The following is a 24,992-nucleotide window of genomic DNA, read 5'->3' on the forward strand; positions in this document are numbered from 1 at the left end:
AGACAGACTGTAAGACACTTTAATAATCAGCTGCTAAACGCATCCCCTCCCCAATATGCATATATTACAATTTAGAAAGATATACAAAAAAAATCACACACGCTGCACATCAGTAACAAACACATACTAAACGTTGGAGCACACACGCACGCGCGCGCACCCTTGATGATTTATGATATAGGCCTATACTTAGTTTGCTCTTTGACCAAGTCCATACTACCGTTCTTTGATTTTAACCAACCCCAATATTGCTCCTCCAACCTCTATCTTTATTCAGTTAAATTCAAGTAGCTTTATTGGCATGGCAACAATTTATTACTGATCTACTTTAGTTAAATCTACCAATCTTAGTTCGACTGCGCCAAAACTGGGACACACACAAACACATGGTTTTACTGAGATGAGCTCAAATACAGAATGGATAAATGGAGAAATACAAACATTTTGTTAAATATTAAGGTGCTATGGCTCTCTATAAATAGTTTTTGCAGTTAGTTACAATCTTCTAAGTTACTGTTAGGCCTAAAGGCTGCATGCATTTTAAAATCGACCTCTTTGTGGTGTTACAACTAGTCTATAACGAGTCTCTTTTAGCTGGAGGGAGGCAACTCTTAGATTATTGTCTGGACTTCAAGTTGTCATGACTGACAAATTTAAAATTCTGTCCCGTCTTCTCTGCGATTTGGTCCTTGATTTGTCACCGCGTCCCAACTGTCCTTCACAACGGCGTGGTAATTCAAATAAAACACTAGGCTTCACAGAGCAAGCAGTGGGGCCCTGCCGCACTGTTCATTGATTGATGAGATGAACTGGTGAATAAGGCTATACAGGCTGTAACAGTAGACAAAACAATATAAAAACAGCAAGCTATATAAATACATTTAAAAAATCGGAAGCATCGCAAATACTTTGTAACAAAGGCCAATTCACAGGAAATCATTGTCCACCTTCAGCTAGGACCACGCGTGTGTCGCAGCAGACATCCATGGGTCTGATCTTTGTTGGCTAGTTGACAGATGATTCCATGAGTACAACAACCTCATTGTTCTTGTTGAGAGAAACATGGAGTGGTCTGCAGTCCCGTCAACGTGTTCCACTTGTTGGACATTCAGAGGCGGCCTGATAGATGCGTAGACGGCAACAATGTAGAGGCCACTCTGGGTGACTACTTATTTGTCTTCATTTGAATCTGGATTATTTAATGTTTTCCCATCTCCAAATCCCCAGTGACTGTGAAAGAAACAAAAACACATGCAATTAACACTAAGCCATTGTACTTTTTTTAACGTTGTTAGTTTGATTCCACATTTGGATCTGTCGTGGAATATCCTTGTTGTAGTGTGTTGTATGAGTCTAATAGTAAAAGTATTTATTAAAGAAGGCATTCAAATCATGCAATCGCGAGTCGGTTCAAGAAGCAAGTTCAGGACAAAGAAAATGATAGTGAATATTGGTAAGGGTGGCCTGGTAAAGAAGTCACGCTGTAGGGTCTGTTTTATCTCAGACAGTTCAAAGGTGGTTTGTGGTTTAGATCACTCTATGTGTGAGCAGTGGTCAGAATTGGTGTTAGCTCTAATACTGTGTCAGGTCCAATGAGGTAATAATGTGAGCTTTAATATGGTGTAATTAGTTAATAGACTAATTGACATCAATGTGTAGGTTGCTTGTTCTTATTATTACGGAGGGGCTTTCTCGTGATTCTCATTTGAGTTTAGACAGCTATTTGGAACCTGCTTTACTCAGATTGGTCCCTGGGAATCTTACTTAGAAAAAAGCTAAGGTTTATATATTATATATATATATATATATATGACTCTCACTGACCATCCTATATATATATAATATAATATATATATATAATATATATATATATATATATAATATATAATATATATATATATATAATATATATATATATATATATATATATATATAGGACGGTCAGTGAGAGTCACCCTTTGACTTTTCCATCGCATACAGGCAAGATAATGATTATACTTTCTTGATATATGTAGTATATAATAATTATTTACTTTAAACATGCAGTACATTTCTCCCATAGCTCATTCAATAAATTGTATTCAAGTATTTATTTTATGTCCTTATTTGAATCAAGACTTTTTATTTACTACAGAAAATATTCAACTGAATCCCTGTCCTTCAGCCAGGTATTTTGACCAAAATATTTTATTTTTACATATGACCCTATTGAATTATTCTACTTTTATCTATTGTGTGCATCTCATTCATTCGTCTTAATGTGTTTTTTTCTTTGGTTGATCTGTCCATCATACATCTGAGTTGGACACCCTCACTTGTGATGTCAGTAAAGGCTTGTTTTGAAACGTGGCCTAGTTAGGGGGCCTGTGTCCACATAGTGCTGGCATGGTGCTGGTAAACACTGGCATGAAGCGTTGACCTGAAAAACACCTTCACCAGATGGATTGAACAAACATTATCAAGGAATTCTCAGTGGATTGCGAGGAGGAAAGGACGTTTTGGACATTTTTAAAAGTAAGAAAGAGATTCTATTATGGATATTTATCAATCATGGAATCAGATAACTCAGGCTAAGCTGTTGGCCTAGCCCCTATTAGTATGTATTGTTTAATGATCTTATTTATGTATGGACAGTCCATTTGAATCGTGTGTGGCCATTACAGCGCAGTATGTGAGCATAGCGCTACATGGTTTGTGTAATGAGCTAGATAAATTATCTGTATTACGCAGAAAATAAATCAGTTCAATTGCTTGCTTTACTGTTCTTCATTGGTTCTAATGTCACGAAGATCCCCGAGACTCACCAGGTTGTTCAGGCAGGAGACTCTCGAGTTCTGGAAACAATTAGAAATAACATCTTTAGTGGATTACTGTTGCTATGGCAAAGGCTTAGGGTATGCTTGTAGAGCTGCACTTTACACTTTCCTGAGCGGGCTAGTGAAGCTGGTTTCGTATTGGGAATACACATCACACAATAATCGTTAATCCCTACCATATCGTCAATTGAATGTTTAATATTAAGCTAACTTTGGCCTGGTCACCTCCGCTATGCTATACGCTATGTAATGAAAGAATACATCAAAGTGAAAATATTATATTTTGGAAACAGCAGAATAATATTATAACAATATGTACCTTTTGGCTACAGTTTATAATCATCTTTCAAGCATTTAGTTTTTTCTTGGTAACTACGGTGACTGACCTGTGACTCCATTGGCTGGTTGGACTGGAACAGCTGGTTGGACTAGATTGACAAGGACTGGATCGGCAGGCTGGACTGGTTTCTTGTAAAAAGCTGAGGAGAAACCAAAGAACAAGTTTACGTCATTATTTTACCGTGACGGTGGTAAGAATGACCATCCTCTCACAGGCATCAACTTGAGCCGGACGGTGGTCTGGAAAGTTTGCCTTTTGTCCAGGACTGGATGTTGTGGAGTCCATTTTGTTTTCATTACAAATATACGTTGGAAAATAACATTTCATGGACATGCTCTTATACACATACAGCTGTCATAGAAAGCCCGGTGCTTCCATGAAGGAATAGTCCAAATCAGGAACCCAAAAGCCGTTTCTCAATACCAAGTACGCGGACTACGTTCTTGCGTACTTGGAATTGGAACAGTGCTTGGGCTACCACTGATGACGTTTATCGAGAACGCAAGTACACGAGAACACACGAGAACGTGAATTGAGAAATGGCTAAAGTGAAACACTACAGAACTAAAGGGTTGAACAGAGGCCCTGGGATGACCTGAACATTGCCAACAGGCACTAATTAATCGAATGGGATTGGGGGTTCTCTAGATCATATACATAGGGTGTAGATATACATTTGACCAAAAAACACTCACGTATCCACTTCTTTAGACGTATGGAAAATGGATGCTCTGGACCTGGGTCAGGAAGAAAACTTAGGTCAATATTGCGGACACTTAACACAAAACATGGAGTGTTGTAATTCGTGAAACGCATCGTGTTCAAGCATTCTAAGCCTATCCATTTGACAGATATTTGGCCCTCCATGTAGTTATTTTATTTTGCTATGTTCGAATCAATATATATATGTAACTCTATAAATAGATGTATGTATATATTTTTCTATATATATATATATATATATATATATATATATAAAGCTATCGATAGATAAATCTCAAGACTATATATCTTTCTTGCGAGAGACCTTGAAAAAGTTGATTGAAAGGATACTTACAGAACTTCACCAGAGCAATTACGGCAATTAGAGCAACAATGGCAAATATGGCAAGAATTATTCCGAAAATCTCCCCACCATTTAAACCTGCAAAGGTGAAAATTAAAATAAACATTAAAGGTACCATCACAGCATCAACATGCTCACACACACAACGTTAATCCTTTGTCTCAACCTGCAACCTTTGCAATAACACACACTTTGATCCGTGACCCAGCAGCATGTAAGTCAGGCTTCTTTGTGTTTCTTTACATGTGATTAGCACAATCTAAATCAAGGTAACAGACCTTATCCATCTAGCGGCCAGATACGAAGAGGACAGCTGGAAACATGCTAGGCGGTCCCTTAACATATTGACCGGCCTAGCAACCGTAACGCATTTAGAAGGCAACGGGACTAGAGGTGATCAATGAACGAGCAGCTAACGTGATCCTCTCTGTTCAAAGCAGTTAGCTGACCACTGCAGCCTTATGAAGAGTCAAAAGTGCCCAATAGCCCATTGGCACACTCATATGTCTTTGGCCATGAAGTAAGACAAGCTAAATGGAAATAAGCTGTTGTGCATTTCATTTAGTGGAAAAAACGTATATAAATAGATCTTGGCTCGGCATCAATCAGAGTTTACATGACACTCAAGAAAGTTGACTTATTGGCTTAGTCCAACTATGATTGGATTACTAAGATGCATGTATACACCTTAGTCGAGCTATACTCGAATCAAATTGGGTTACTCATAGTCGAATTAAGACCCCTAGATAATGCGATTCATAGTCGAGCTAAGCATGCATGTATGAACGGAGTCGAATTGGATTATGCGTTGAATTGCGTTCTGCGCATGCTCAAGATCTTTTCCCGGGGCCATGAGCCGGAAGTAGAAGGAGACGATAGTCGTGTTGTTGTTGTCGCCGTCGGAAAACGAGAAACTGTGATTTATTTGGTAATAAAAAAAAAGGTGGCGCAGAAGATGGAGGAAGCCGGTGAATGTAGTTACCCCCTATAAGAATTGTGTCCCGGCCGAACAAAGTTCAGTCACCCAAAATGTTTAAATTACTTTACACCCTTCAGTGGCGACATACCTGGTACTGGTTTATTTTTTTTTATGAGTGGATTGTCCATGGGCATGCTGGTGATGCTGGGCCTCACACGGGTGATCAGCCTGCAGAAGAACTTCTCAGTGGTCAGATCAGAACTGTTGATATTCTTCAGCTCGTCACCCACGGTCCACTCTCCTTCGTCTTTCTTCCATTCGTAGGCGACCGGTCCCAGATCCTGGGTGTCCGCGGTACACTTCAGAGCACAACTGACGTCACACACCAGCGGCTGGGTCGTTATACTGGGCGTCGGAGGGGGCTCTGGTCAGGTGAAAAGAACACAAGAACAGAGATAAGGTCTTCTGATCGTTGTGTATCTGAACCCAACCCAACACCTGAAGTACAATGTCTATGGATATTTGGATATTACTTTGTAAGGTAGGTATTTAGATCTGATTTGTATTTACAGGCTCTTATCTTGTGAAGATGAAAAAGATGAATTTACCGTTAAAATATTCACATAAAATAGCATTAATAAAAGCATTAATATCCGATAAATGTCTCATACGTGTCTTACTGTCCAGTGTATGGATAATATGTGTTATTGATTAGGAATCAACATTACATGGGAGCGCTTGAAAAAAATCGGCAATACTTTCTATTAAAATATTCACGTAAAATGAATTCTACACATTACACATTCAAAATAGGCGAGCTACATGATGTAATGTTGATAACAATGGGTTTGTGTCATTCAAACAGTAACTAATGGATGGTCCCTAAGTGAGACCCCCTGTGGTTAAGAGAGAGCGCTTGGAGGTGAGCTAACCGCCAACACAGCGTTGAAACTGACAGAGAGGAAGCCACTGGATCTGGTGCGGATGTCGGTCGAATTTCCATAGAATATCCAACTACCGATGGCTGGGCCATATATCTATCTATCTATATATATATATATATATATATATACATACATACATACATACATACATACATACATATAAACACAAGGTAGCATACACGTATACTTACGGATGACTTTAACCTTATGAGACCTGTATGTTCCACTATTCGTCTCCAAGGAGAACTGTCCGCTGTCAGCCAAGGTCAAACGCTTGATGTCCAACTGCAGGGTTTGTGGATCCAACGTTGTGCGTCCTTTGAATGACCCATAGTATACCAGGCTGCCCGGAGACCAATCCAGCACCAAGTTGGAGCCGTGTTTCCACCTGATGCTGCTGACTGGTTTTGGTACAGTGGAAGTGTCTGTCTTCAAGGTGAGCGTTGTACCCACTTCAAAATAACGAGTTTCTTCTTGAGCTACAACAAAAAACCAAAACGTTAGTCACGGAAAATTTGCAAAAACATGTCAGTATTTCTTTCACAGATTTCCATTTTTTTCAGTGTTTCTGAATAGATTAAACGCAATATTGGTGCGTTTGTGACCATTCATTTAAGCAGACAAGTCTTATATTTCCATGAATAGGTCATGGACCGTGGGAGAGATAGCATGCGGTTTATTCGAAATTCACTCTAATATAATGTTCCGCTGTAATAAGTTATGGAAGAAAACATGAATGGACATTTTTATTCTTGATTTTTGTAAGAGGTCACCCACTGTTGTCACACCAATTTTGAACAAATCAAATTTTTTGAGATGATTTGTGAATTTCAACAATTCAAAAATGATGCATAGGCCTACTGTTAGACCACAGAGGAATATATCAAAATCGAATTGAAATTAAAAATTGAAATTAAAAAAAAGTTCCACAAATGAGGGAATTGTTTGAAATTGTCCCTGTGGGCTAGCCTTCAGTGGTTTAGATGTCCCAAACCAAGTGGTTTGGGAGATAGCGCTTAACGTCACTACCCGAATACATAGAATATAATATTTTTTTCGCTGACTTAAAAGATCACTGAGAGACAAAACCAAGGTTGTGAAAAAAATCCCAAATCATCTAAAGTCATTGTAAATTGGTTTGACTGTGAACTGTGGGTGATCTATTGTGGTGAGCAGCACGGGAAGGACGAGATGGGGGGCCCAGGTTAAGCCGTTTATCCAACTCTTGCGCCACATTCACAGCTCGACTGCGAGTGGCTTTTATTGAACACACACACACACACACACACACACACACACACACCTGATACACGAAAACACGCTCACCATCAAATATTTGATTGTCCACTATATAGTGAATGAAATTAACCACTGAGAATTCGAACACCACTACAAAATGGCGAGCACCCTATACAGTGCACTTTATCCGTGATAGGGAACGATTTCGAACAAAGCTTTTCGCCACAAAGGACCTAGGAGAGCGCCTAAGGTCCAACTTGCGCGATTGTCCAAACCCCCCAGGGTCCCTTGCGGCACCCTGACGTGTTTACAATCTTTATTCATTCCTTGCGATGCGGCGGGGAGTGCCGTATACAGACGGGCGGTGGAGGGGCTGCTCCGGTGGGAGAAATATGTTTTCAGTAGACAGCTGTCAACTCACTTCGGATAGGCGATTTATTTAAAAAGCTGGCGCAGAAGGTGGAGGAAGCCGGTGTCGTGCCAATGTAGTTACCCCCTATAAGGAGTGTATCATCATCAACATGCATTCAGTACACACTACGCTTTGATTTCACCCAAGGCTGAATTAAAAGTAGGCCTACATGTTTTTCTAAATGTTTCTCATCAACGAGGTTGTAAAATAACTACGATCTTTATTCATTCATTACGCCGCGAACGAACTGACGGGGGTATTCTCTGATATTATGAATCTTACAGACTGCGTCGGGTTCTCCGACTCTCTGGTACTTCCACAACAAGTAAAGACTCCTAATGGGGTTTATCTCGACCATGGGGGAAAAAGGAATTGGGGGAAATTAACTTTGGCTTTGACTCTCTGAAGTCCAGACTGACGAACATGGAGGAGAAAGCAATGTTTCAGCAGACAGCTGTCAGTTCACTTCGGGTCCATATAATTTCTCCGACGCTCCATTGTTTCAACCTCTCGGTCATATGCGGACTCCTCCGCCTGCAGAGCAGCCAGAGGAGTGACAGCTGTCTACTGAAAACATCTTTCTCGAATGCCGCCTGAGTTTGTTGTTGCTGGTGACGTAAAGAGGTCAACCGGTGGCTCTATCACCACTAGTTGAAAATCAAAGCTGTGCATGTAAACGTACTGAATGTTTACAGCAAAATAGGAGAGTGTCAGGTATCTGTGGGTCCCTCCAAATCAGGAATGTAGCACAAAAGACCAAGAATCTCATGCATCTCAAAAACCTCACCCCCATTGGCTGACTTGACATACTAAAGATAATTTGGGAATGGTTTTCCTTCCATATCTTTGGGTGCCATTTTGGTTGGGTCGGTTTTTGCTGCACCTCCACTAGCCCGTCTGCAAACAACCGTGTCTCTCTGATGATCAGTAAGCCTCTCTGGCAGTGGTCCTGTGTCCTCAAATGCTGGTCTGCAGTGCTTTCACTTTTTCCACCTTCCTCTTCTGTCCTCTTCTTCTCTCCTCATCCCTCTTCTCACTCTCCCTCACTCTCTTCACCTCAATCCTCCTCCATCACATCTTCTTGCTCACTATCTTCTGAAGGACAGACCCCTCTACAAGCATGCAGGATGATGTTAGCCTCTTAACCTGCTTAAAGCTTTAAAGGTCCCATGACATGCCACCAGGTGTGAGTGTGATTAGCCGCTACAAGCCGTTTTTGGAGATCTGGCTCTTCTGACATCACAAGTGGGTGTGTCCACAAAGATGTACGCTGGATAGAACAGTCTACCAGCCTACCCAGTGGACTGTAGCAAACAATGCTCATCTATCCATCACACATCTAGGTGGGCACGCCCACCTGTGATGTCAGAAGAGCCAGAGTTTCAAAACGGCTTGTAACGGCTAATCACACTCACAGCTGGTGGCATGTCATGGGACGTTTCAATACAATGAAACTTGATGTTAGTGTTGTTAATCTCCCTTCAGTTTGAAGTGCTGCAAATGATTGTTTGGAATAACTTTTATCTGCCACTATATGAGCTCACCTTGTTTCACATCCACAGACATCCTACTATCAGGAGATGAAGGGGGACCTGCCACTGCTCCATTCTCTGTGGCTGTTTCTGAAAATAAGGGTCATATTCACTATTTATTTAATATATACTTCATATGACATTGTAGGTTGAATGCTGATTCATTTATGCTATTGGTTAATTCATGTATTGTATATACAGTGCAATTTTGCTCCAAGCAAGTTTCCTCGCTGACAGCCATCAATATAAACAACAGGAATCCTCGTTCAGTTGTAGAATAAGCCGTTTTTTGTCTTATCTTCCAGTATTATTATTTTTTATAAACAAAGTTCAGTCACTCAAAATGTTTAAATTACTTTACACCCTTCAGTGGTGACATACCTGGTACTGGTTGGAGTGGATTGTCCATGGGCATGCTGGTGTTGCTGGTCCTCACACGGGTGATCAGCCTGCAGGAGAACTTCTCAGTGGTCAGATCAGAACTGTTGATATTCTTCAGCTCGTCACCCACGGTCCACTCTCCTTCGTCTTTCTTCCATTCGTAGGTGACCGGTCCCAGATCCTTGGTGTCAGCGGTACACTTCAGAGCACAACTGACGTTACACAACGGCGGCTGGGTCGTTATACTGGGCGTCGGAGGGGGCCCTGGTCAGGTGAAAAGAACACAAGAACAGAGATGAGGTCTTCTGATCGTTGTGTATCTGAACCCAACCCAACACCTGAAGTACAATGTCTATGGATATTTGGATATTAGTTTGTAAGGTAGGTATTTAGATCTGATTTGTATTTACAGGCTCTTATCTTGTGAAGATGAAAAAGATTAATTTACCGTTAAAATATTCACATAAAATAGGAGAAGCATTAATATCCGATAAATGTCTCATAAGTGTCTTACTGTCCAGTGTATGGATAATATGTGTTATTGATTAGGAATCACTGGGTCACATTACATGGGAGCGCTTGAAAAAAATCGGCAATACTTTCTATTAAAATATTCACGTAAAATGAATTCTACACATTACACATTCAAAATAGGCAAGCTACATGATGTAATGTTGATAACAATGGGTTTGTGTCATTCAAATAGTAACTAATGGATGGTCCCTAAGTGAGACCCCCTGTGGTTAAGAGAGAGCGCTTGGAGGTGAGCTAACCGCCAACACAGCGTCGAAACTGACAGAGAGGAAGCCACTGGATCCGGTGCGGATGTCGGTCGAATTTCCATAGAATATCCAACTACCGATGGCTGGGCCATATATCTATCTATCTATATCTATATATCTATATATATATATATATATATATATATATATATATATATATATACATACATACATACATACATACATACATACATACATACATACATACATATAAACACAAGGTAGCATACACGTATACTTACGGATGACTTTAACCTTATGAGACCCGTATGTTCCACTATTCGTCTCCAAGGAGAACTGTCCGCTGTCAGCCAAGGTCAAACGCTTGATGTCCAACTGCAGGGTTTGTGGATTCAACGTTGTGCGTCCTTTGAATGACCCATAGTGTACCAGGCTGCCCAGAGACCAATCCAGCAACAAGCTGGAGCCGTGTTTCCACCTGATGCTGCTGACTGGTTTTGGTACAGTGGAAATGTCTGTCTTCAAGGTGAGTGTTGTACCCACTTCAAAATAGCGAGTTTCTTCTTGAGCTACAACAAAAAACCAAAACGTTTGTCACGGAAAATTTGCAAAAACATGTCAGTATTTCTTTCACAGATTTCCATTTTTTTCAGTGTTTCTGAATAGATTAAACGCAATATTGGTGCGTTTGTCACCATTCATTTAAGCAGACAAGTCTTATATTTCCATGAATAGGTCATGGACCGTGGGAGAGATAGCATGCGGTTTATTCGAAATTCACTCTAATATAATGTTCCGCTGTAATAAGTTATGGAAGAAAACATGAATGGACATTTTTATTCTTGATTTTTGTAAGAGGTCACCCACTGTTGTCACACCAATTTTGAACAAATCAAATTTTTTGAGATGATTTGTGAATTTCAACAATTCAAAAATGATGCATAGGCCTACTGTTAGACCACAGAGGAATATATCAAAATCGAATTGAAATTAAAAAAAAGTTCCACAAATGAGGGAATTGTTTGAAATTGTCCCTGTGGGCTAGCCTTCAGTGGTTTAGATGTCCCAAACCAAGTGGTTTGGGAGATAGCGCTTAACGTCACTACCCGAATACATAGAATATAATATTTTTTTCGCTGACTTAAAAGATCACTGAGAGACAAAACCAAGGTTGTGAAAAAAATCCCAAATCATCTAAAGTCATTGTAAATTGGTTTGACTGTGAACTGTGGGTGATCTATTGTGGTGAACAGCACGGGAAGGACGAGATGGGGGGCCCAGGTTAAGCCGTTTATCCAACTCTTGCGCCACATTCACAGCTCGACTGCGAGTGGCTTTTATTGAACACACACACACACACACACACACACACGCACACCTGATACACGAAAACACGCTCACCATCAAATATTTGATTGTCCACTATATAGTGAATGAAATTAACCACTGAGAATTCGAACACCACTACAAAATGGCGAGCACCCTATACAGTGCACTTTATCCGTGATAGGGAACGATTTCGAACAAAGCTTTTCGCCACAAAGGAACTAGGAGAGCGCCTAAGGTCCAACTTGTGCGATTGTCCAAACCCCCCAGGGTCCCTTGCGGCACCCTGACGTGTTTACAATCTTTATTCATTCCTTGCGATGCGGCGGGGAGTGCCGTATACAGACGGGCGGTGGAGGGGCTGCTCCGGTGGGAGAAATATGTTTTCAGTAGACAGCTGTCAACTCACTTCGGATAGGCGATTTATTTAAAAAGCTGGCGCAGAAGGTGGAGGAAGCCGGTGTCGTGCCAATGTAGTTACTATAAGGAGTGTATCATCATCAACATGCATTCAGTACACACTACGCTTTGATTTCACCCAAGGCTGAATTAAAAGTAGGCCTACATGTTTTTCAAAATGTTTCTCATCAACGAGGTTGTAAAATAACTACGATCTTTATTCATTCATTACGCCGCGGCCGAACTGACGGGGGTATTCTCTGATATTATGAATCTTACAGACTGCGTCGGGTTCTCCGACTCTCTGGTACTTCCACAACAAGTAAAGACTCCTAATGGGGTTTATCTCGACCATGGGGAAAAAGGAATTGGGGGAAATTAACTTTGGCTTTGACTCTCTGAAGTCCAGATTGACGAACATGGAGGAGAAAGCAATGTTTCAGCAGACAGCTGTCAGTTCACTTTGGGTCCATATAATTTCTCAGACGCTCCATTGTTTCAACCTCTCGGTCATATGCGGACTCCTCCGCCTGCAGAGCAGCCAGAGGAGTGACAGCTGTCTACTGAAAACATCTTTCTCGAATGCCGCCTGAGTTTGTTGTTGCTGGTGACGTAAAGAGGTCAACCGGTGGCTCTATCACCACTAGTTGAAAATCAAAGCTGTGCATGTAAACGTACTGAATGTTTGCAGCAAAATAGGAGAGTGTCAGGTATCTGTGTGTCCCTCCAAATCAGGAATGTAGCACAAAAGACCAAGAATCTCATGCATCTCAAAAACCTCACCCCCATTGGCTGACTTGACATACTAAAGATAATTTGGGAATGGTTTTCCTTCCATATCTTTGGGTGCCATTTTGGTTGGGTCGGTTTTTGCTGCACCTCCACTAGCCCGTCTGCAAACAACCGTGTCTCTCTGATGATCAGTAAGCCTCTCTGGCAGTGGTCCGGTGTCCTCTGGCAAATGCTGGTCTGCAGTGCTTTCACTTTTTCCACCTTCCTCTTCTGTCCTCTTCTTCTCTGCTCATCCCTCTCCTCACTCTCCCTCACTCTCTTCACCTCAATCCTCCTCCATCACATCTTCTTGCTCACTATCTTCTGAAGGACAGACCCCTCTACAAGCATGCAGGATGATGTTAGCCTCTTAACCTGCTTAAAGCCTTAAAGGTCCCATGACATGCCACCAGGTGTGAGTGTGATTAGCCGCTACAAGCCGTTTTGGAGATCTGGCTCTTCTGACATCACAAGTGGGTGTGTCCACAAAGATGTACGCTGGATAGAACAGTCTACCAGCCTACCCAGTGGACTGTAGCAAACGATGCTCATCTATCCATCACACATCTAGGTGGGCACGCCCACCTGTGATGTCAGAAGAGCCAGAGTTTCAAAACGGCTTGTAACGGCTAATCACACTCACAGCTGGTGGCATGTCATGGGACGTTTCAATACAATGAAACTTGATGTTAGTGTTGTTAATCTCCCTTCAGTTTGAAATGCTGCAAATGATTGTTTGGAATAACTTTTATCTGCCACTATATGAGCTCACCTTGTTTCACATCCACAGACATCCTACTATCAGGAGATGAAGGGGGACCTGCCACTGCTCCATTCTCTGTGGCTGTTTCTGAAAATAAGGGTCATATTCACTATTTATTTAATATATACTTCATATGACATTGTAGGTTGAATGCTGATTCATTTATGCTATTGGTTAATTCATGTACTGTATATACAGTGCAATTTTGCTCCAAGCAAGTTTCCTCGCTGACAGCCATCAATATAAACAACAGGAATCCTCGTTCAGTTGTAGAATAAGCCGTTTTTTGTCTTATCTTCCAGTATTATTATTTTTTATAAACAAAGTTCAGTCACTCAAAATGTTTAAATTACTTTACACCCTTCAGTGGCGACATACCTGGTACTGGTTTATTTTTTTTTATGAGTGGATTGTCCATGGGCATGCTGGTGATGCTGGTCCTCACACGGGTGATCAGCCTGCAGGAGAACTTCTCAGTGGTCAGATCAGAACTGTTGATATTCTTCAGCTCGTCACCCACGGTCCACTCTCCTCCGTCTTTCTTCCATTCGTAGGAGACCGGTCCCAGATCCTGGGTGTCCGCGGTACACTTCAGAGCACAACTGACGTCACACAGCGGCGACTGGGTCGTTATACTGGGCGTCGGAGGGGGCTCTGGTCAGGTGAAAAGAACACAAGAACAGAGATAAGGTCTTCTGATCGTTGTGTATCTGAACCCAACCCAACACCTGAAGTACAATGTCTATGGATATTTGGATATTAGTTTGTAAGGTAGGTATTTAGATCTGATTTGTATTTACAGGCTCTTATCTTGTGAAGATGAAAAAGATGAATTTACCGTTAAAATATTCACATAAAATAGGAGAAGCATTAATATCCGATAAATGTCTCATAAGTGTCTTACTGTCCAGTGTATGGATAATATGTGTTATTGATTAGGAATCACTGGGTCACATTACATGGGAGCACTTGAAAAAAATCTGTAATACTTTCTATTAAAATATTCACGTAAAATGAATTCTACACATTACACATTCAAAATAGGCGAGCTACATGATGTAATGTTGATAACAATGGGTTTGTGTCATTCAAACAGTAACTAATGGATGGTCCCTAAGTGAGACCCCCTGTGGTTAAGAGAGAGCGCTTGGAGGTGAGATGTCGGTCGAATTTCCATAGAATATCCAACTACCGATGGCTGGGCCATATATCTATCTATCTATATATATATATATATATATATATATATATATACATACATACATACATACATACATACATACATACATACATACATACATATAAACACAAGGTAGCATACACGTATACTTACTGATGACTTTAACCTCATGAGACCTGTATGTTCCACTATTCGTCTCCAAGGAGAACTGTCCGCTGTCAGCCAAGGTCAAACGATTGACGTCCAACTGCAGGGTTTGTGGATCCAACGTTGTGCGTCCTTTGAATGACCCATAGTATACCAGGCTGACCGGAGACCAATCCAGCAACAAGCTGGAGCCGTGTTTCCACCTGATGCTGCTGACTGGTTTTGGTACAGTGGAAATGTCTATCTTCAAGGTGAGTGTTGTACCCACTTCAAAATAGCGAGTTTCTTCTTGAGCTACAACAAAAAAACAAAACGTTTGTCACGGAAAATTTGCAAAAACATGTCAGTATTTCTTTCACAGATTTCCATTTTTTTCAGTGTTTCTGAATAGATTAAACGCAATATTGGTGCGTTTGTCACCATTCATTTAAGCAGACAAGTCTTATATTTCCATGAATAGGTCATGGACCGTGGGAGAGATAGCATGCGGTTGTTTCGAAATTCACTCTAATATAATGTTCCGCTGTAATAAGTTATGGAAGAAAACATGAATGGACATTTTTATTCTTGATTTTTGTAAGAGGTCACCCACTGTTGTCACACCAATTTTGAACAAATCATTTTTTGAGATGATTTGTGAATTTCAACAATTCAAAAATGATGCATAGGCCTACTGTTAGACCACAGAGGAATATATCAAAATCGAATTGAAATTAAAAAAAAGTTCCACAAATGAGGGAATTGTTTGAAATTGTCCCTGTGGGCTAGCCTTCAGTGGTTTAGATGTCCCAAACCAAGTGGTTTGGGAGATAGCGCTTAACGTCACTACCCGAATACATAGAATATAATATTTTTTTCGCTGACTTAAAAGATCACTGAGAGACAAAACCAAGGTTGTGAAAAAAATCCCAAATCATCTAAAGTCATTGTAAATTGGTTTGACTGTGAACTGTGGGTGATCTATTGTGGTGAGCAGCACGGGAAGGACGAGATGGGGGGCCCAGGTTAAGCCGTTTATCCAACTCTTGCGCCACATTCACAGCTCGACTGCGAGTGGCTTTTATTGAACACACACACACACACACACACACACACACACACACACACACACACACACACAAACACACACACCTGATACACGAAAACACGCTCACCATCAAATATTTGATTGTCCACTATATAGTGAATGAAATTAACCACTGAGAATTCGAACACCACTACAAAATGGCGAGCACCCTATACAGTGCACTTTATCCATGATAGGGAACGATTTCGAACAAAGCTAGTGTCTTCACCGCAAAGGACCTAGGAGAGTGCCTAAGGTCCAACTTGTGCGATTGTCCAAACCCCCCAGGGTCCCTTGCGGCACCCTGACGTGTTTACAATCTTTATTCATTCCTTGCGATGCGGCGGGGAATGCCGTATACAGACGGGCGGTGGAGGGGCTGCTCCGGTGGGAGAAATATGTTTTCAGTAGACAGCTGTCAACTCACTTCGGATAGGCGATTTATTTAAAAAGCTGGCGCAGAAGGTGGAGGAAGCCGGTGTCGTGCCAATGTAGTTACCCCCTATAAGGAGTGTATCATCATCAACATGCATTCAGTACACACTACGCTTTGATTTCACCCAAGGCTGAATTAAAAGTAGGCCTACATGTTTTTCAAAATGTTTCTCATCAACGAGGTTGTAAAATAACTACGATCTTTATTCATTCATTACGCCGCGGCCGAACTGACGGGGGTATTCTCTGATATTATGAATCTTACAGACTGCGTCGGGTTCTCCGACTCTCTGGTACTTCCACAACAAGTAAAGACTCCTAATGGGGTTTATCTCGACCATGGGGGAAAAAGGAATTGGGGGAAATTAACTTTGGCTTTGACTCTCTGAAGTTCAGATTGACGAACATGGAGGAGAAAGCAATGTTTCAGCAGACAGCTGTCAGTTCACTTTGGGTCCATATAATTTCTCCGACGCTCCATTGTTTCAACCTCTCGGTCATATGCGGACTCCTCCGCCTGCAGAGCAGCCAGAGGAGTGACAGCTGTCTACTGAAAACATCTTTCTCGAATGCCGCCTGAGTTTGTTGTTGCTGGTGACGTAAAGAGGTCAACCGGTGGCTCTATCACCACTAGTTGAAAATCAAAGCTGTGCATGTAAACGTACTGAATGTTTGCAGCAAAATAGGAGTGTCAGGTATCTGTGTGTCCCTCCAAATCAGGAATGTAGCACAAAAGACCAAGAATCTCATGCATCTCAAAAACCTCACCCCCATTGGCTGACTTGACATACTAAAGATAATTTGGGAATGGTTTTCCTTCCATATCTTTGGGTGCCATTTTGGTTGGGTCGGTTTTTGCTGCACCTCCACTAGCCCGTCTGCAAACAACCGTGTCTCTCTGATGATCAGTAAGCCTCTCTGGCAGTGGTCCTGTGTCCTCTGGCAAATGCTGGTCTGCAGTGCTTTCACTTTTTCCACCTTCCTCTTCTGTCCTCTTCTTCTCTGCTCATCCCTCTCCTCACTCTCCCTCACTCTCTTCACCTCAATCCTCCTCCATCACATCTTCTTGCTCACTATCTTCTGAAGGACAGACCCCTCTACAAGCATGCAGGATGATGTTAGCCTCTTAACCTGCTTAAAGCCTTAAAGGTCCCATGACATGCCACCAGGTGTGAGTGTGATTAGCCGCTACAAGCCGTTTTTGGAGATCTGGCTCTTCTGACATCACAAGTGGGTGTGTCCACAAAGATGTACGCTGGATAGAACAGTCTACCAGCCTACCCAGTGGACTGTAGCAAACGATGCTCATCTATCCATCACACATCTAGGTGGGCACGCCCACCTGTGATGTCAGAAGAGCCAGAGTTTCAAAACGGCTTGTAACGGCTAATCACACTCACAGCTGGTGGCATGTCATGGGACGTTTCAATACAATGAAACTTGATGTTAGTGTTGTTAATCTCCCTTCAGTTTGAAGTGCTGCAAATGATTGTTTGGAATAACTTTTATCTGCCACTATATGAGCTCACCTTGTTTCACATCCACAGACATCCTACTATCAGTAGATGAAGGGGGACCTGCCACTGCTCCATTCTCTGTGGCTGTTTCTGAAAATAAGGGTCATATTCACTATTTATTTAATATATACTTCATATGACATTGTAGGTTGAATGCTGATTCATTTATGCTATTGGTTAATTCATGTACTGTATATACAGTGCAATTTTGCTCCAAGCAAGTTTCCTCGCTGACAGCCATCAATATAAACAACAGGAATCCTCGTTCAGTGGTAGAATAAGCCGTTTTTTGTCTTATCTTCCAGTATTATTATTTTTTATAAACAAAGTTCAGTCACTCAAAATGTTTAAATTACTTTACACCCTTCAGTGGTGACATACCTGGTACTGGTTTATAGAGTGGATTGTCCATGGGCATGCTGGTGTTGCTGGTCCTCACACGGGTGATCAGCCTGCAGGAGAACTTCTCAGTGGTCAGATCAGAACTGTTGATATTCTTCAGCTCGTCACCCACGGTCCACTCTCCTCCGTCTTTCTTCCATTCGTAGGAGACCGGTCCCAGATCCTGGGTGTCCGCGGTACACTTCAGAGCACAACTGACGTCACACAGCGGCGGCTGGGTCGTTATACTGGGCGTCGGAGGGGGCTCTGGTCAGGTGAAAAGAACACAAGAACAGAGATAAGGTCTTCTGATCGTCTGATCGTTGTGTATCTGAACCCAACCCAACACCTGAAGTACAATGTCTATGGATATTTGGATATTACTTTGTAAGGTAGGTATTTAGATCTGATTTGTATTTACAGGCTCTTATCTTGTGAAGATGAAAAAGATGAATTTACCGTTAAAATATTCACATAAAATAGGAGAAGCATTAATATCCGATAAATGTCTCATAAGTGTCTTACTGTCCAGTGTATGGATAATATGTGTTATTGATTAGGAATCACTGGGTCACATTACATGGGAGCGCTTGAAAAAAATCTGTAATACTTTCTATTAAAATATTCACGTAGAATGAATTCTACACATTACACATTCAAAATAGGCGAGCTACATGATGTAATGTTGATGACAATGTGTTTGTGTCATTCAAACAGTAACTAATGGATGGTCCTTAAGTGAGACCCCCTGTGGTTAAGAGAGAGCGCTTGGAGGTGAGCTAACCACCAACACAGCGTCGAAACTGAGAGAGAGGAAGCCACTGGATCTGGTGCGGATGTCGGTCGAACTTCCGTCGAATATCCAACTACCGATGGCTGGGCCATATATCTATCTATCTATATATATATATATATATATATATATATATATATACATACATACATACATACATACATACATACATACATACATACATATAAACACAAGGTAGCATACACGTATACTTACGGATGACTTTAACCTTATGAGACCCGTATGTTCCACTATTTGTCTCCAAGGAGAACTGTCCGCTGTCAGCCAAGGTCAAACGCTTGATGTCCAACAGCAGGGTTTGTGGATCCAACGTTGTGCGTCCTTTGAATGACCCATAGTGTACCAGGCTGACCGGAGACCAATCCAGCAACAAGCTGGAGCCGTGTTTCCACCTGATGCTGCTGACTGGTTTTGGTACAGTGGAAATGTCTGTCTTCAAGGTGAGCGTTGTACCCACTTCAAAATAGCGAGTTTCTTCTTGAGCTACAACAAAAAACCAAAACTTGATTTTTGTAAGAGGTCACCCACTGTTGTCACACCAATTTTGAACAAATCATTTTTTGAGATGATTTGTGAATTTCAACAATTCAAAAATGATGCATACTGTTAGACCACAGAGGAATATATCAAAATGGATTTGAAATTTAAAAAAAGTTCCACAAATGAGGGAATTGTTTGAAATTGTCCCTGTGGGCTAGCCTTCAGTGGTTTAGATGTCCCAAACCAAGTGGTTTGGGAGATAGCGATAGCGATATCGCTGACTTAAAAGATCACTGAGAGACAAAACCAAGGTTGTGAAAAAATCCCAAATCATCTAAAGTCATTGTAACTTGGTTTGACTGTGAACTGTGGGTGATCTATTGTGGTGAGCAGCACGGGAAGGACGAGATGGGGGGCCCAGGTTAAGCCGTTTATCCAACTCTTGCGCCACATTCACAGCTCGACTGCGAGTGGCTTTTATTGAACACACACACACACACACACACACACACACACACACACACACACACACACACACACACACACACACACACACACACACACACACACACACACACACACCTGATACACGAAAACACGCTCACCATCAAATATTTGATTGTCCACTATATAGTGAATGAAATTAACCACTGAGAATTCGAACACCACTACAAAATGGCGAGCACCCTATACAGTGCACTTTATCCGTGATAGGGAACGATTTCGAACAAAGCTAGTGTCTTCGCCGCAAAGGACCTAGGAGAGCGCCTAAGGTCCAACTTGGCACCCTGAACAACGCGACCACGCCCACGGTCGCAACACTATTTTTGAAGTTATAAGGCATTAAATATTAGGCCTACGGGTCAAAAGGACTTTGGATTAAAACAGCATGTCATATGAATTCATAAATCACGAATAACAATTTCCATTCATTTTTTCTTCCATAATTTTTTTTATTGCAGCGGATATATGAGACTGAATTTCGAATTGCGAACCGCATGCTATCTCTCACACGGTCCAGCATAAGATAGAGAATAGGCCTAATGCGGATGTCGAGCTAGATTGCAGCCTGCCTGAGAACCACAACTCGTTATACTCAACTCATAGTCAATATCGTTACATTAACACTCAAACTTCGAACAATCTATACGATCACAGAGACACAGTGGCACAGAACAGATGGTAGCGTAAACTGGTAGCGTACATGTTTGAGTATGAAATCATATTCAGACGACGTGTGTGCGGAGAGAGGCGCGGTTCAGTGTGAAATAAAACCACCTACCAGCACGGACTCCCAGGACGGCCCACAGCCAGAAGAAGAGGGGACCGGAGAACCTCATGTTAACCAGGAGCAACATGTTAAACACTTTAAACAAGAATACTAAAGCATTAACAAGGTCAACCGAGGACGTACGCACAGCTTTCACAAGGAATGAGGAAGATGTCATCCCCCACTTCCTATAATCGAAACTGAAAGCTTGAAAGTATTGTGACATCGTGACGTTTTTCACACGTGAATTTAATGTAAAACATAACTAGAGAGCAAATGATTCATGCTGTGCTGCTGCCTTGGTGGGGAGAGCTGTTGGTTATCAGCCATAGAGACGAGTCCAAGTCCAAGTTCAAGTCCCGCTAATGTCGGTCCACATAAAGATATACTGAGAAAATAAATTCCCAGATCTTCAAGACTGTCATGTGAGTTAATGTATCTTTCTCTATCTATTGCAAATAAGTTAACACAATGAAGATTGAGCCATTGGCCCACTGATGAAAGCCCTTGCATTTGCAGTAGGCCTATTACATCTATTATACACTAGATGGCGCTATTGGTTGTCTGTGAGACAGCCCATCTAGCGAGTAGTTCAAGAGGATATCAGTTGAAGCTGCATGTTGGACCGACATATAAAATAGAGTATTAACTTTCCTAGCAACAGTCAACTCGTCGTATTTCATAAACACCAAGAAACATTACCGTGTGTAGGCCTAAGTGTAAGAGGACAAATGGAGAGACAAAGAAGACAAACAGAGGCCACCCACTACCCACTGTTTTGTAAACTGCTGCTTCTCCTAGTTTCATATTAATAGAGTTTACATCAAAATGTTCAGCTTCTACTGTCACTCACATTTAGGCCTACATATCTGAGCGACTTATAGTCTTTAGTTATTGGTTTGAAAGTCATGCAATACACATACTAGAATGTTCAGATTATAGAAGAAATCTAATAGTAGTAGTAGTAGTAGTAGTAGTAGTAGTAGTAGTAATTTATTTGTCCCCGTAGGGAAATTGAGTTGCAGCAGATCACTTGACATTTCATCAAAAAAAAAAAAACAACAACAACACAGATAAAAACAGCACAGTACAACTTTCACACAGATTAACACTCATCATCAGTGAGTCAGCTTTATATTTATCACAGCCTTAACCTGGTCAGACCAGCTGAGCAGGCTATGAGCTGACCAACACTAACAGTGACTATCGATTATTATTAAGGGATTTAATGGCCTGGGGCACAAAAGAAAATTTAGCTCTGTTTTTAATAAACAGAGGGGGGCGATATCGTCGCCCGGATGGAAGAGGGTTAAATGAGTGGGCAAGGGGGTGCCTTTGGTCACCTATAATATTCCTTGCCTTTTTCTCTATCCTATCTCTGTAGATGCCTTCCATACATGGCAAAGTAATGCGCAGCAATTTACTAGATATGGTTATAATTCCTCTAACCCTCTTTTTCTGTGCCTCTGTGGCATTGCCAAACCAGCAGGTAATACAAAAAGAAAGAATGCTTTCAATGAAGGAGCAATAGAACATTTGAAGCATTCTCCTTTCAACATTAAAGGACAGGAGTTTCTTTAGGTGGAACATTCTTTGTTGAGACTTGGTGCAGATTTGATCTGTCCACTTGTCCCACTTAAGCTTGCTGTCAAGCACAATCCCTAAATATTTAAACTCACAGACTTGTTGTATTGGCTTTCCATTAATTAAGGTTACTGTGTTGGGGGCTTCCTCTTTTCTAAAATCAACACACATTTCCTTGGTTTTAGATGGATTGAGGAGGAGGTTTGACTTTTCGCACCAGTTAACAAAATATTCAAGTACTGGGCCATGCTCCTTTTCCTCATCATGTAAAAGACTGACCAAGGCAGTATCATCCGCATACTTCATAAAGAATCTATTTTGAAAGATGCTAGAACATGAATTAGTATATAAATTAAATAAAAGAGGGGACAGAACACATCCCTGAGGGGAGCCAATGGAAGTGATCATTTTTTCAGAGAGTGATGTTCCTACTTTGACCTGCTGGATTCTACCACTAAGAAAATCCACAATCCAGGCAATCAGGCCAGCTTCAAGTGCAAATTCCGATGATAATACATTGGCTAAAGTTCTGGGCCTGATTGTATTAAAAGCGGATGAGAAATCCGCAAATAAAATCTTAACATGAGCCTTGGGCTTCTCAAGGTGACTATAAATTATGTGCAAAAGAGTCGCAATGGCGTCATCCACCCCTCTGGATGCTTGATAAGCGAATTGCAGGGGGTCTAAGAGATGCTGTGTGTTAGACAAAATAAATTTCTTTACAAGACGCTCAAAGCACTTCATTATAAGTGATGTCAGAGCAATAGGACGAAAGTCGCTAGGCTGACTAGGATTTGAGGTCTTTGGCACTGGAGTAATGACCGCAGTTTTCCAAAGAGCGGGGACAATTTCAGAGGTGATGGAGGACTTAAAAAGGCCTGTAAACACAGGTGCTAATTGGTCTGCACAATTTTTTAAGACATTACCACTAATATTGTCAGGACCTGGGCTTTTCCGCGTGTTACAGCCTCTGAAAAGCTGACGGACCTGAAATTCCTCAATTTTAATGTTTGATGGAGGAGGTGGGAGGGGGTTAACAGTAAAAACCTCATCTGCAGGCTCTAGACTCTCAAAACGGCAGAAGAAGGCATTTAGCTGGTTTGCCATCTCAATTCCCTCACTCCCATTTAGGGGGAGGGAGGGTTTCCCCCTACCCTTGTGTGGTATACTTGTCATCTTTTTAACTCCCTGCCAAGCCTCTCTGGAGTTACTGGAGGTCAGGGAGGCCTCTAACTTAAGTTTATAGTTGTGTTTGTCCAAGTACACCTGTCTCTTAATTTCTCTTTGTAGTTCCCTTCTTGTGTGCTCATCTTGGTTTCTATAGGCTTTCCTTTTCTGAATAATAAGCTTCTTTAATTTGCTGGTAAACCATGGCTTATCATTTGAATAAACTTTGAATGTCCTATTGGGCAACACAGAGTCCACACAAAAATTAATATAGCCAGACACTGCCTCAACCTGCTCATTAATGTCGGTTGTGTCAAAGACTTCCCATGAAGTACAATCAAAACAGCCCTGCAGTGCCATGGTGCTTTCATTGTCCCACACTTTAACAGTCTTGACCTGGGGCTTCTCCCTCTCAAGCAGCCTTCGGTAGGCAGGGCGGAGATAGACCACATTATGGTCTGATGTTCCAAGTGGAGGAAGTGGAGTTGCAGTGTATGCGTCCTTAACAGTTCCAAAACATAAATCCAGAGTCTTTTTCTTTCTGGTGTGACAGTCAACATATTGGTAATAAGTGCGCAGAGACTTTTTGACAGGGCAATTATTAAAGTCTCCAAGGATAAACTTGGGCGCATCGGGGGAGAGTGCCTCAAGTTTTTGGGAAATATTAAAAATAATTTCAGTGGCTTTATTAAAATCAGCCTTCGGGTGTATGTACACCAGGGTAAAAAAAATCTGAGGAAACTCTCTTGGCAAATAATAGGGTCGGAGTGAAAGACACAGCAGTTCTATATCAGGGGTGCACAGTTTCTCTCTCACCTTGACAACCCGACACCATTCATCTTTAACGACTACATTTTGTACAACTTTTGGTTTACAATACATTCTAATTTTTGCAGTATGGCATGGTCCACCTTACCAATCACTTAATTCATTGTTTACACACCTTAAGGTTTTGTCCTTTTTATTGTAGAGTGAGATGGACAGGAAGGTATGGGAGAGAGAGGGGAGGACATGCAGCAAAAGACCACGGGCAGGAATTACGTCTCTCACTCACACACATCAAAATATTCTAAAATGAAAATTTAACCATGGTTCATGTTATTAAATGGTATTTACAAAAAAAGAAAAAATAGGAATTTAAGATTTCTGATTAAGCCGTGTTCAAAAACATGATGAAACAATGTGCAACTCTATCCTCGAAATCTCTGGCGTGCGGCTTTACTGAGATGAACCCAAATACAGGATGACTTAAGTTAATTGCAACATCTTGTTTTAACATTAAGATAGGCTACCATGCTTA

The 24,992-nt window shown here is 41.4% G+C and overlaps 1 protein-coding gene across 1 annotated transcript; it reads right to left on the reverse strand.

The window, feature by feature from the left end:
- Positions 1–5: 5 nt before the first annotated feature.
- On the reverse strand, positions 6–21,118 carry LOC311369728 (uncharacterized protein). Its single transcript, XM_084487941.1, has 15 exons — positions 20,954–21,118; positions 19,387–19,674; positions 18,378–18,644; positions 14,030–14,305; positions 13,661–13,738; positions 10,674–10,961; positions 9,650–9,913; positions 9,281–9,358; positions 6,277–6,564; positions 5,290–5,565; positions 4,214–4,300; positions 3,852–3,893; positions 3,203–3,295; positions 2,805–2,834; positions 6–1,230 (listed from the first exon to the last, which is right to left on the reverse strand). The coding sequence occupies exons 1-15, from the start codon at positions 21,027–21,029 to the stop codon at positions 1,199–1,201; spliced, it is 2,463 nt and encodes an 820-aa protein (XP_084344067.1). The 5' UTR covers positions 21,030–21,118; the 3' UTR covers positions 6–1,198.
- Between the last annotated feature and the right edge of the window lie 3,874 nt (positions 21,119–24,992).

Source organism: Micromesistius poutassou (assembly GCF_964030765.1).
Source record: "Micromesistius poutassou genome assembly, chromosome: 24".
Lineage (NCBI taxonomy): Eukaryota > Metazoa > Chordata > Actinopteri > Gadiformes > Gadidae > Micromesistius > Micromesistius poutassou.

Coding starts and splice junctions, on each gene's coding strand:
- LOC311369728 (XM_084487941.1), bottom strand. CDS start 21,029: ATGTTGCTCCTGGTTAACATGAGGTTCTCCGGTCCCCTCTTCTTCTGG. Junction 14,306..18,377: donor ACTCTATAAACCAGTACCAG/GTATGTCACCAC, acceptor TCACCTGACCAG/AGCCCCCTCCGACGCCCAGT. Junction 9,359..9,649: donor TCCACTCCAACCAGTACCAG/GTATGTCACCAC, acceptor CCTTATTTTCAG/AAACAGCCACAGAGAATGGA.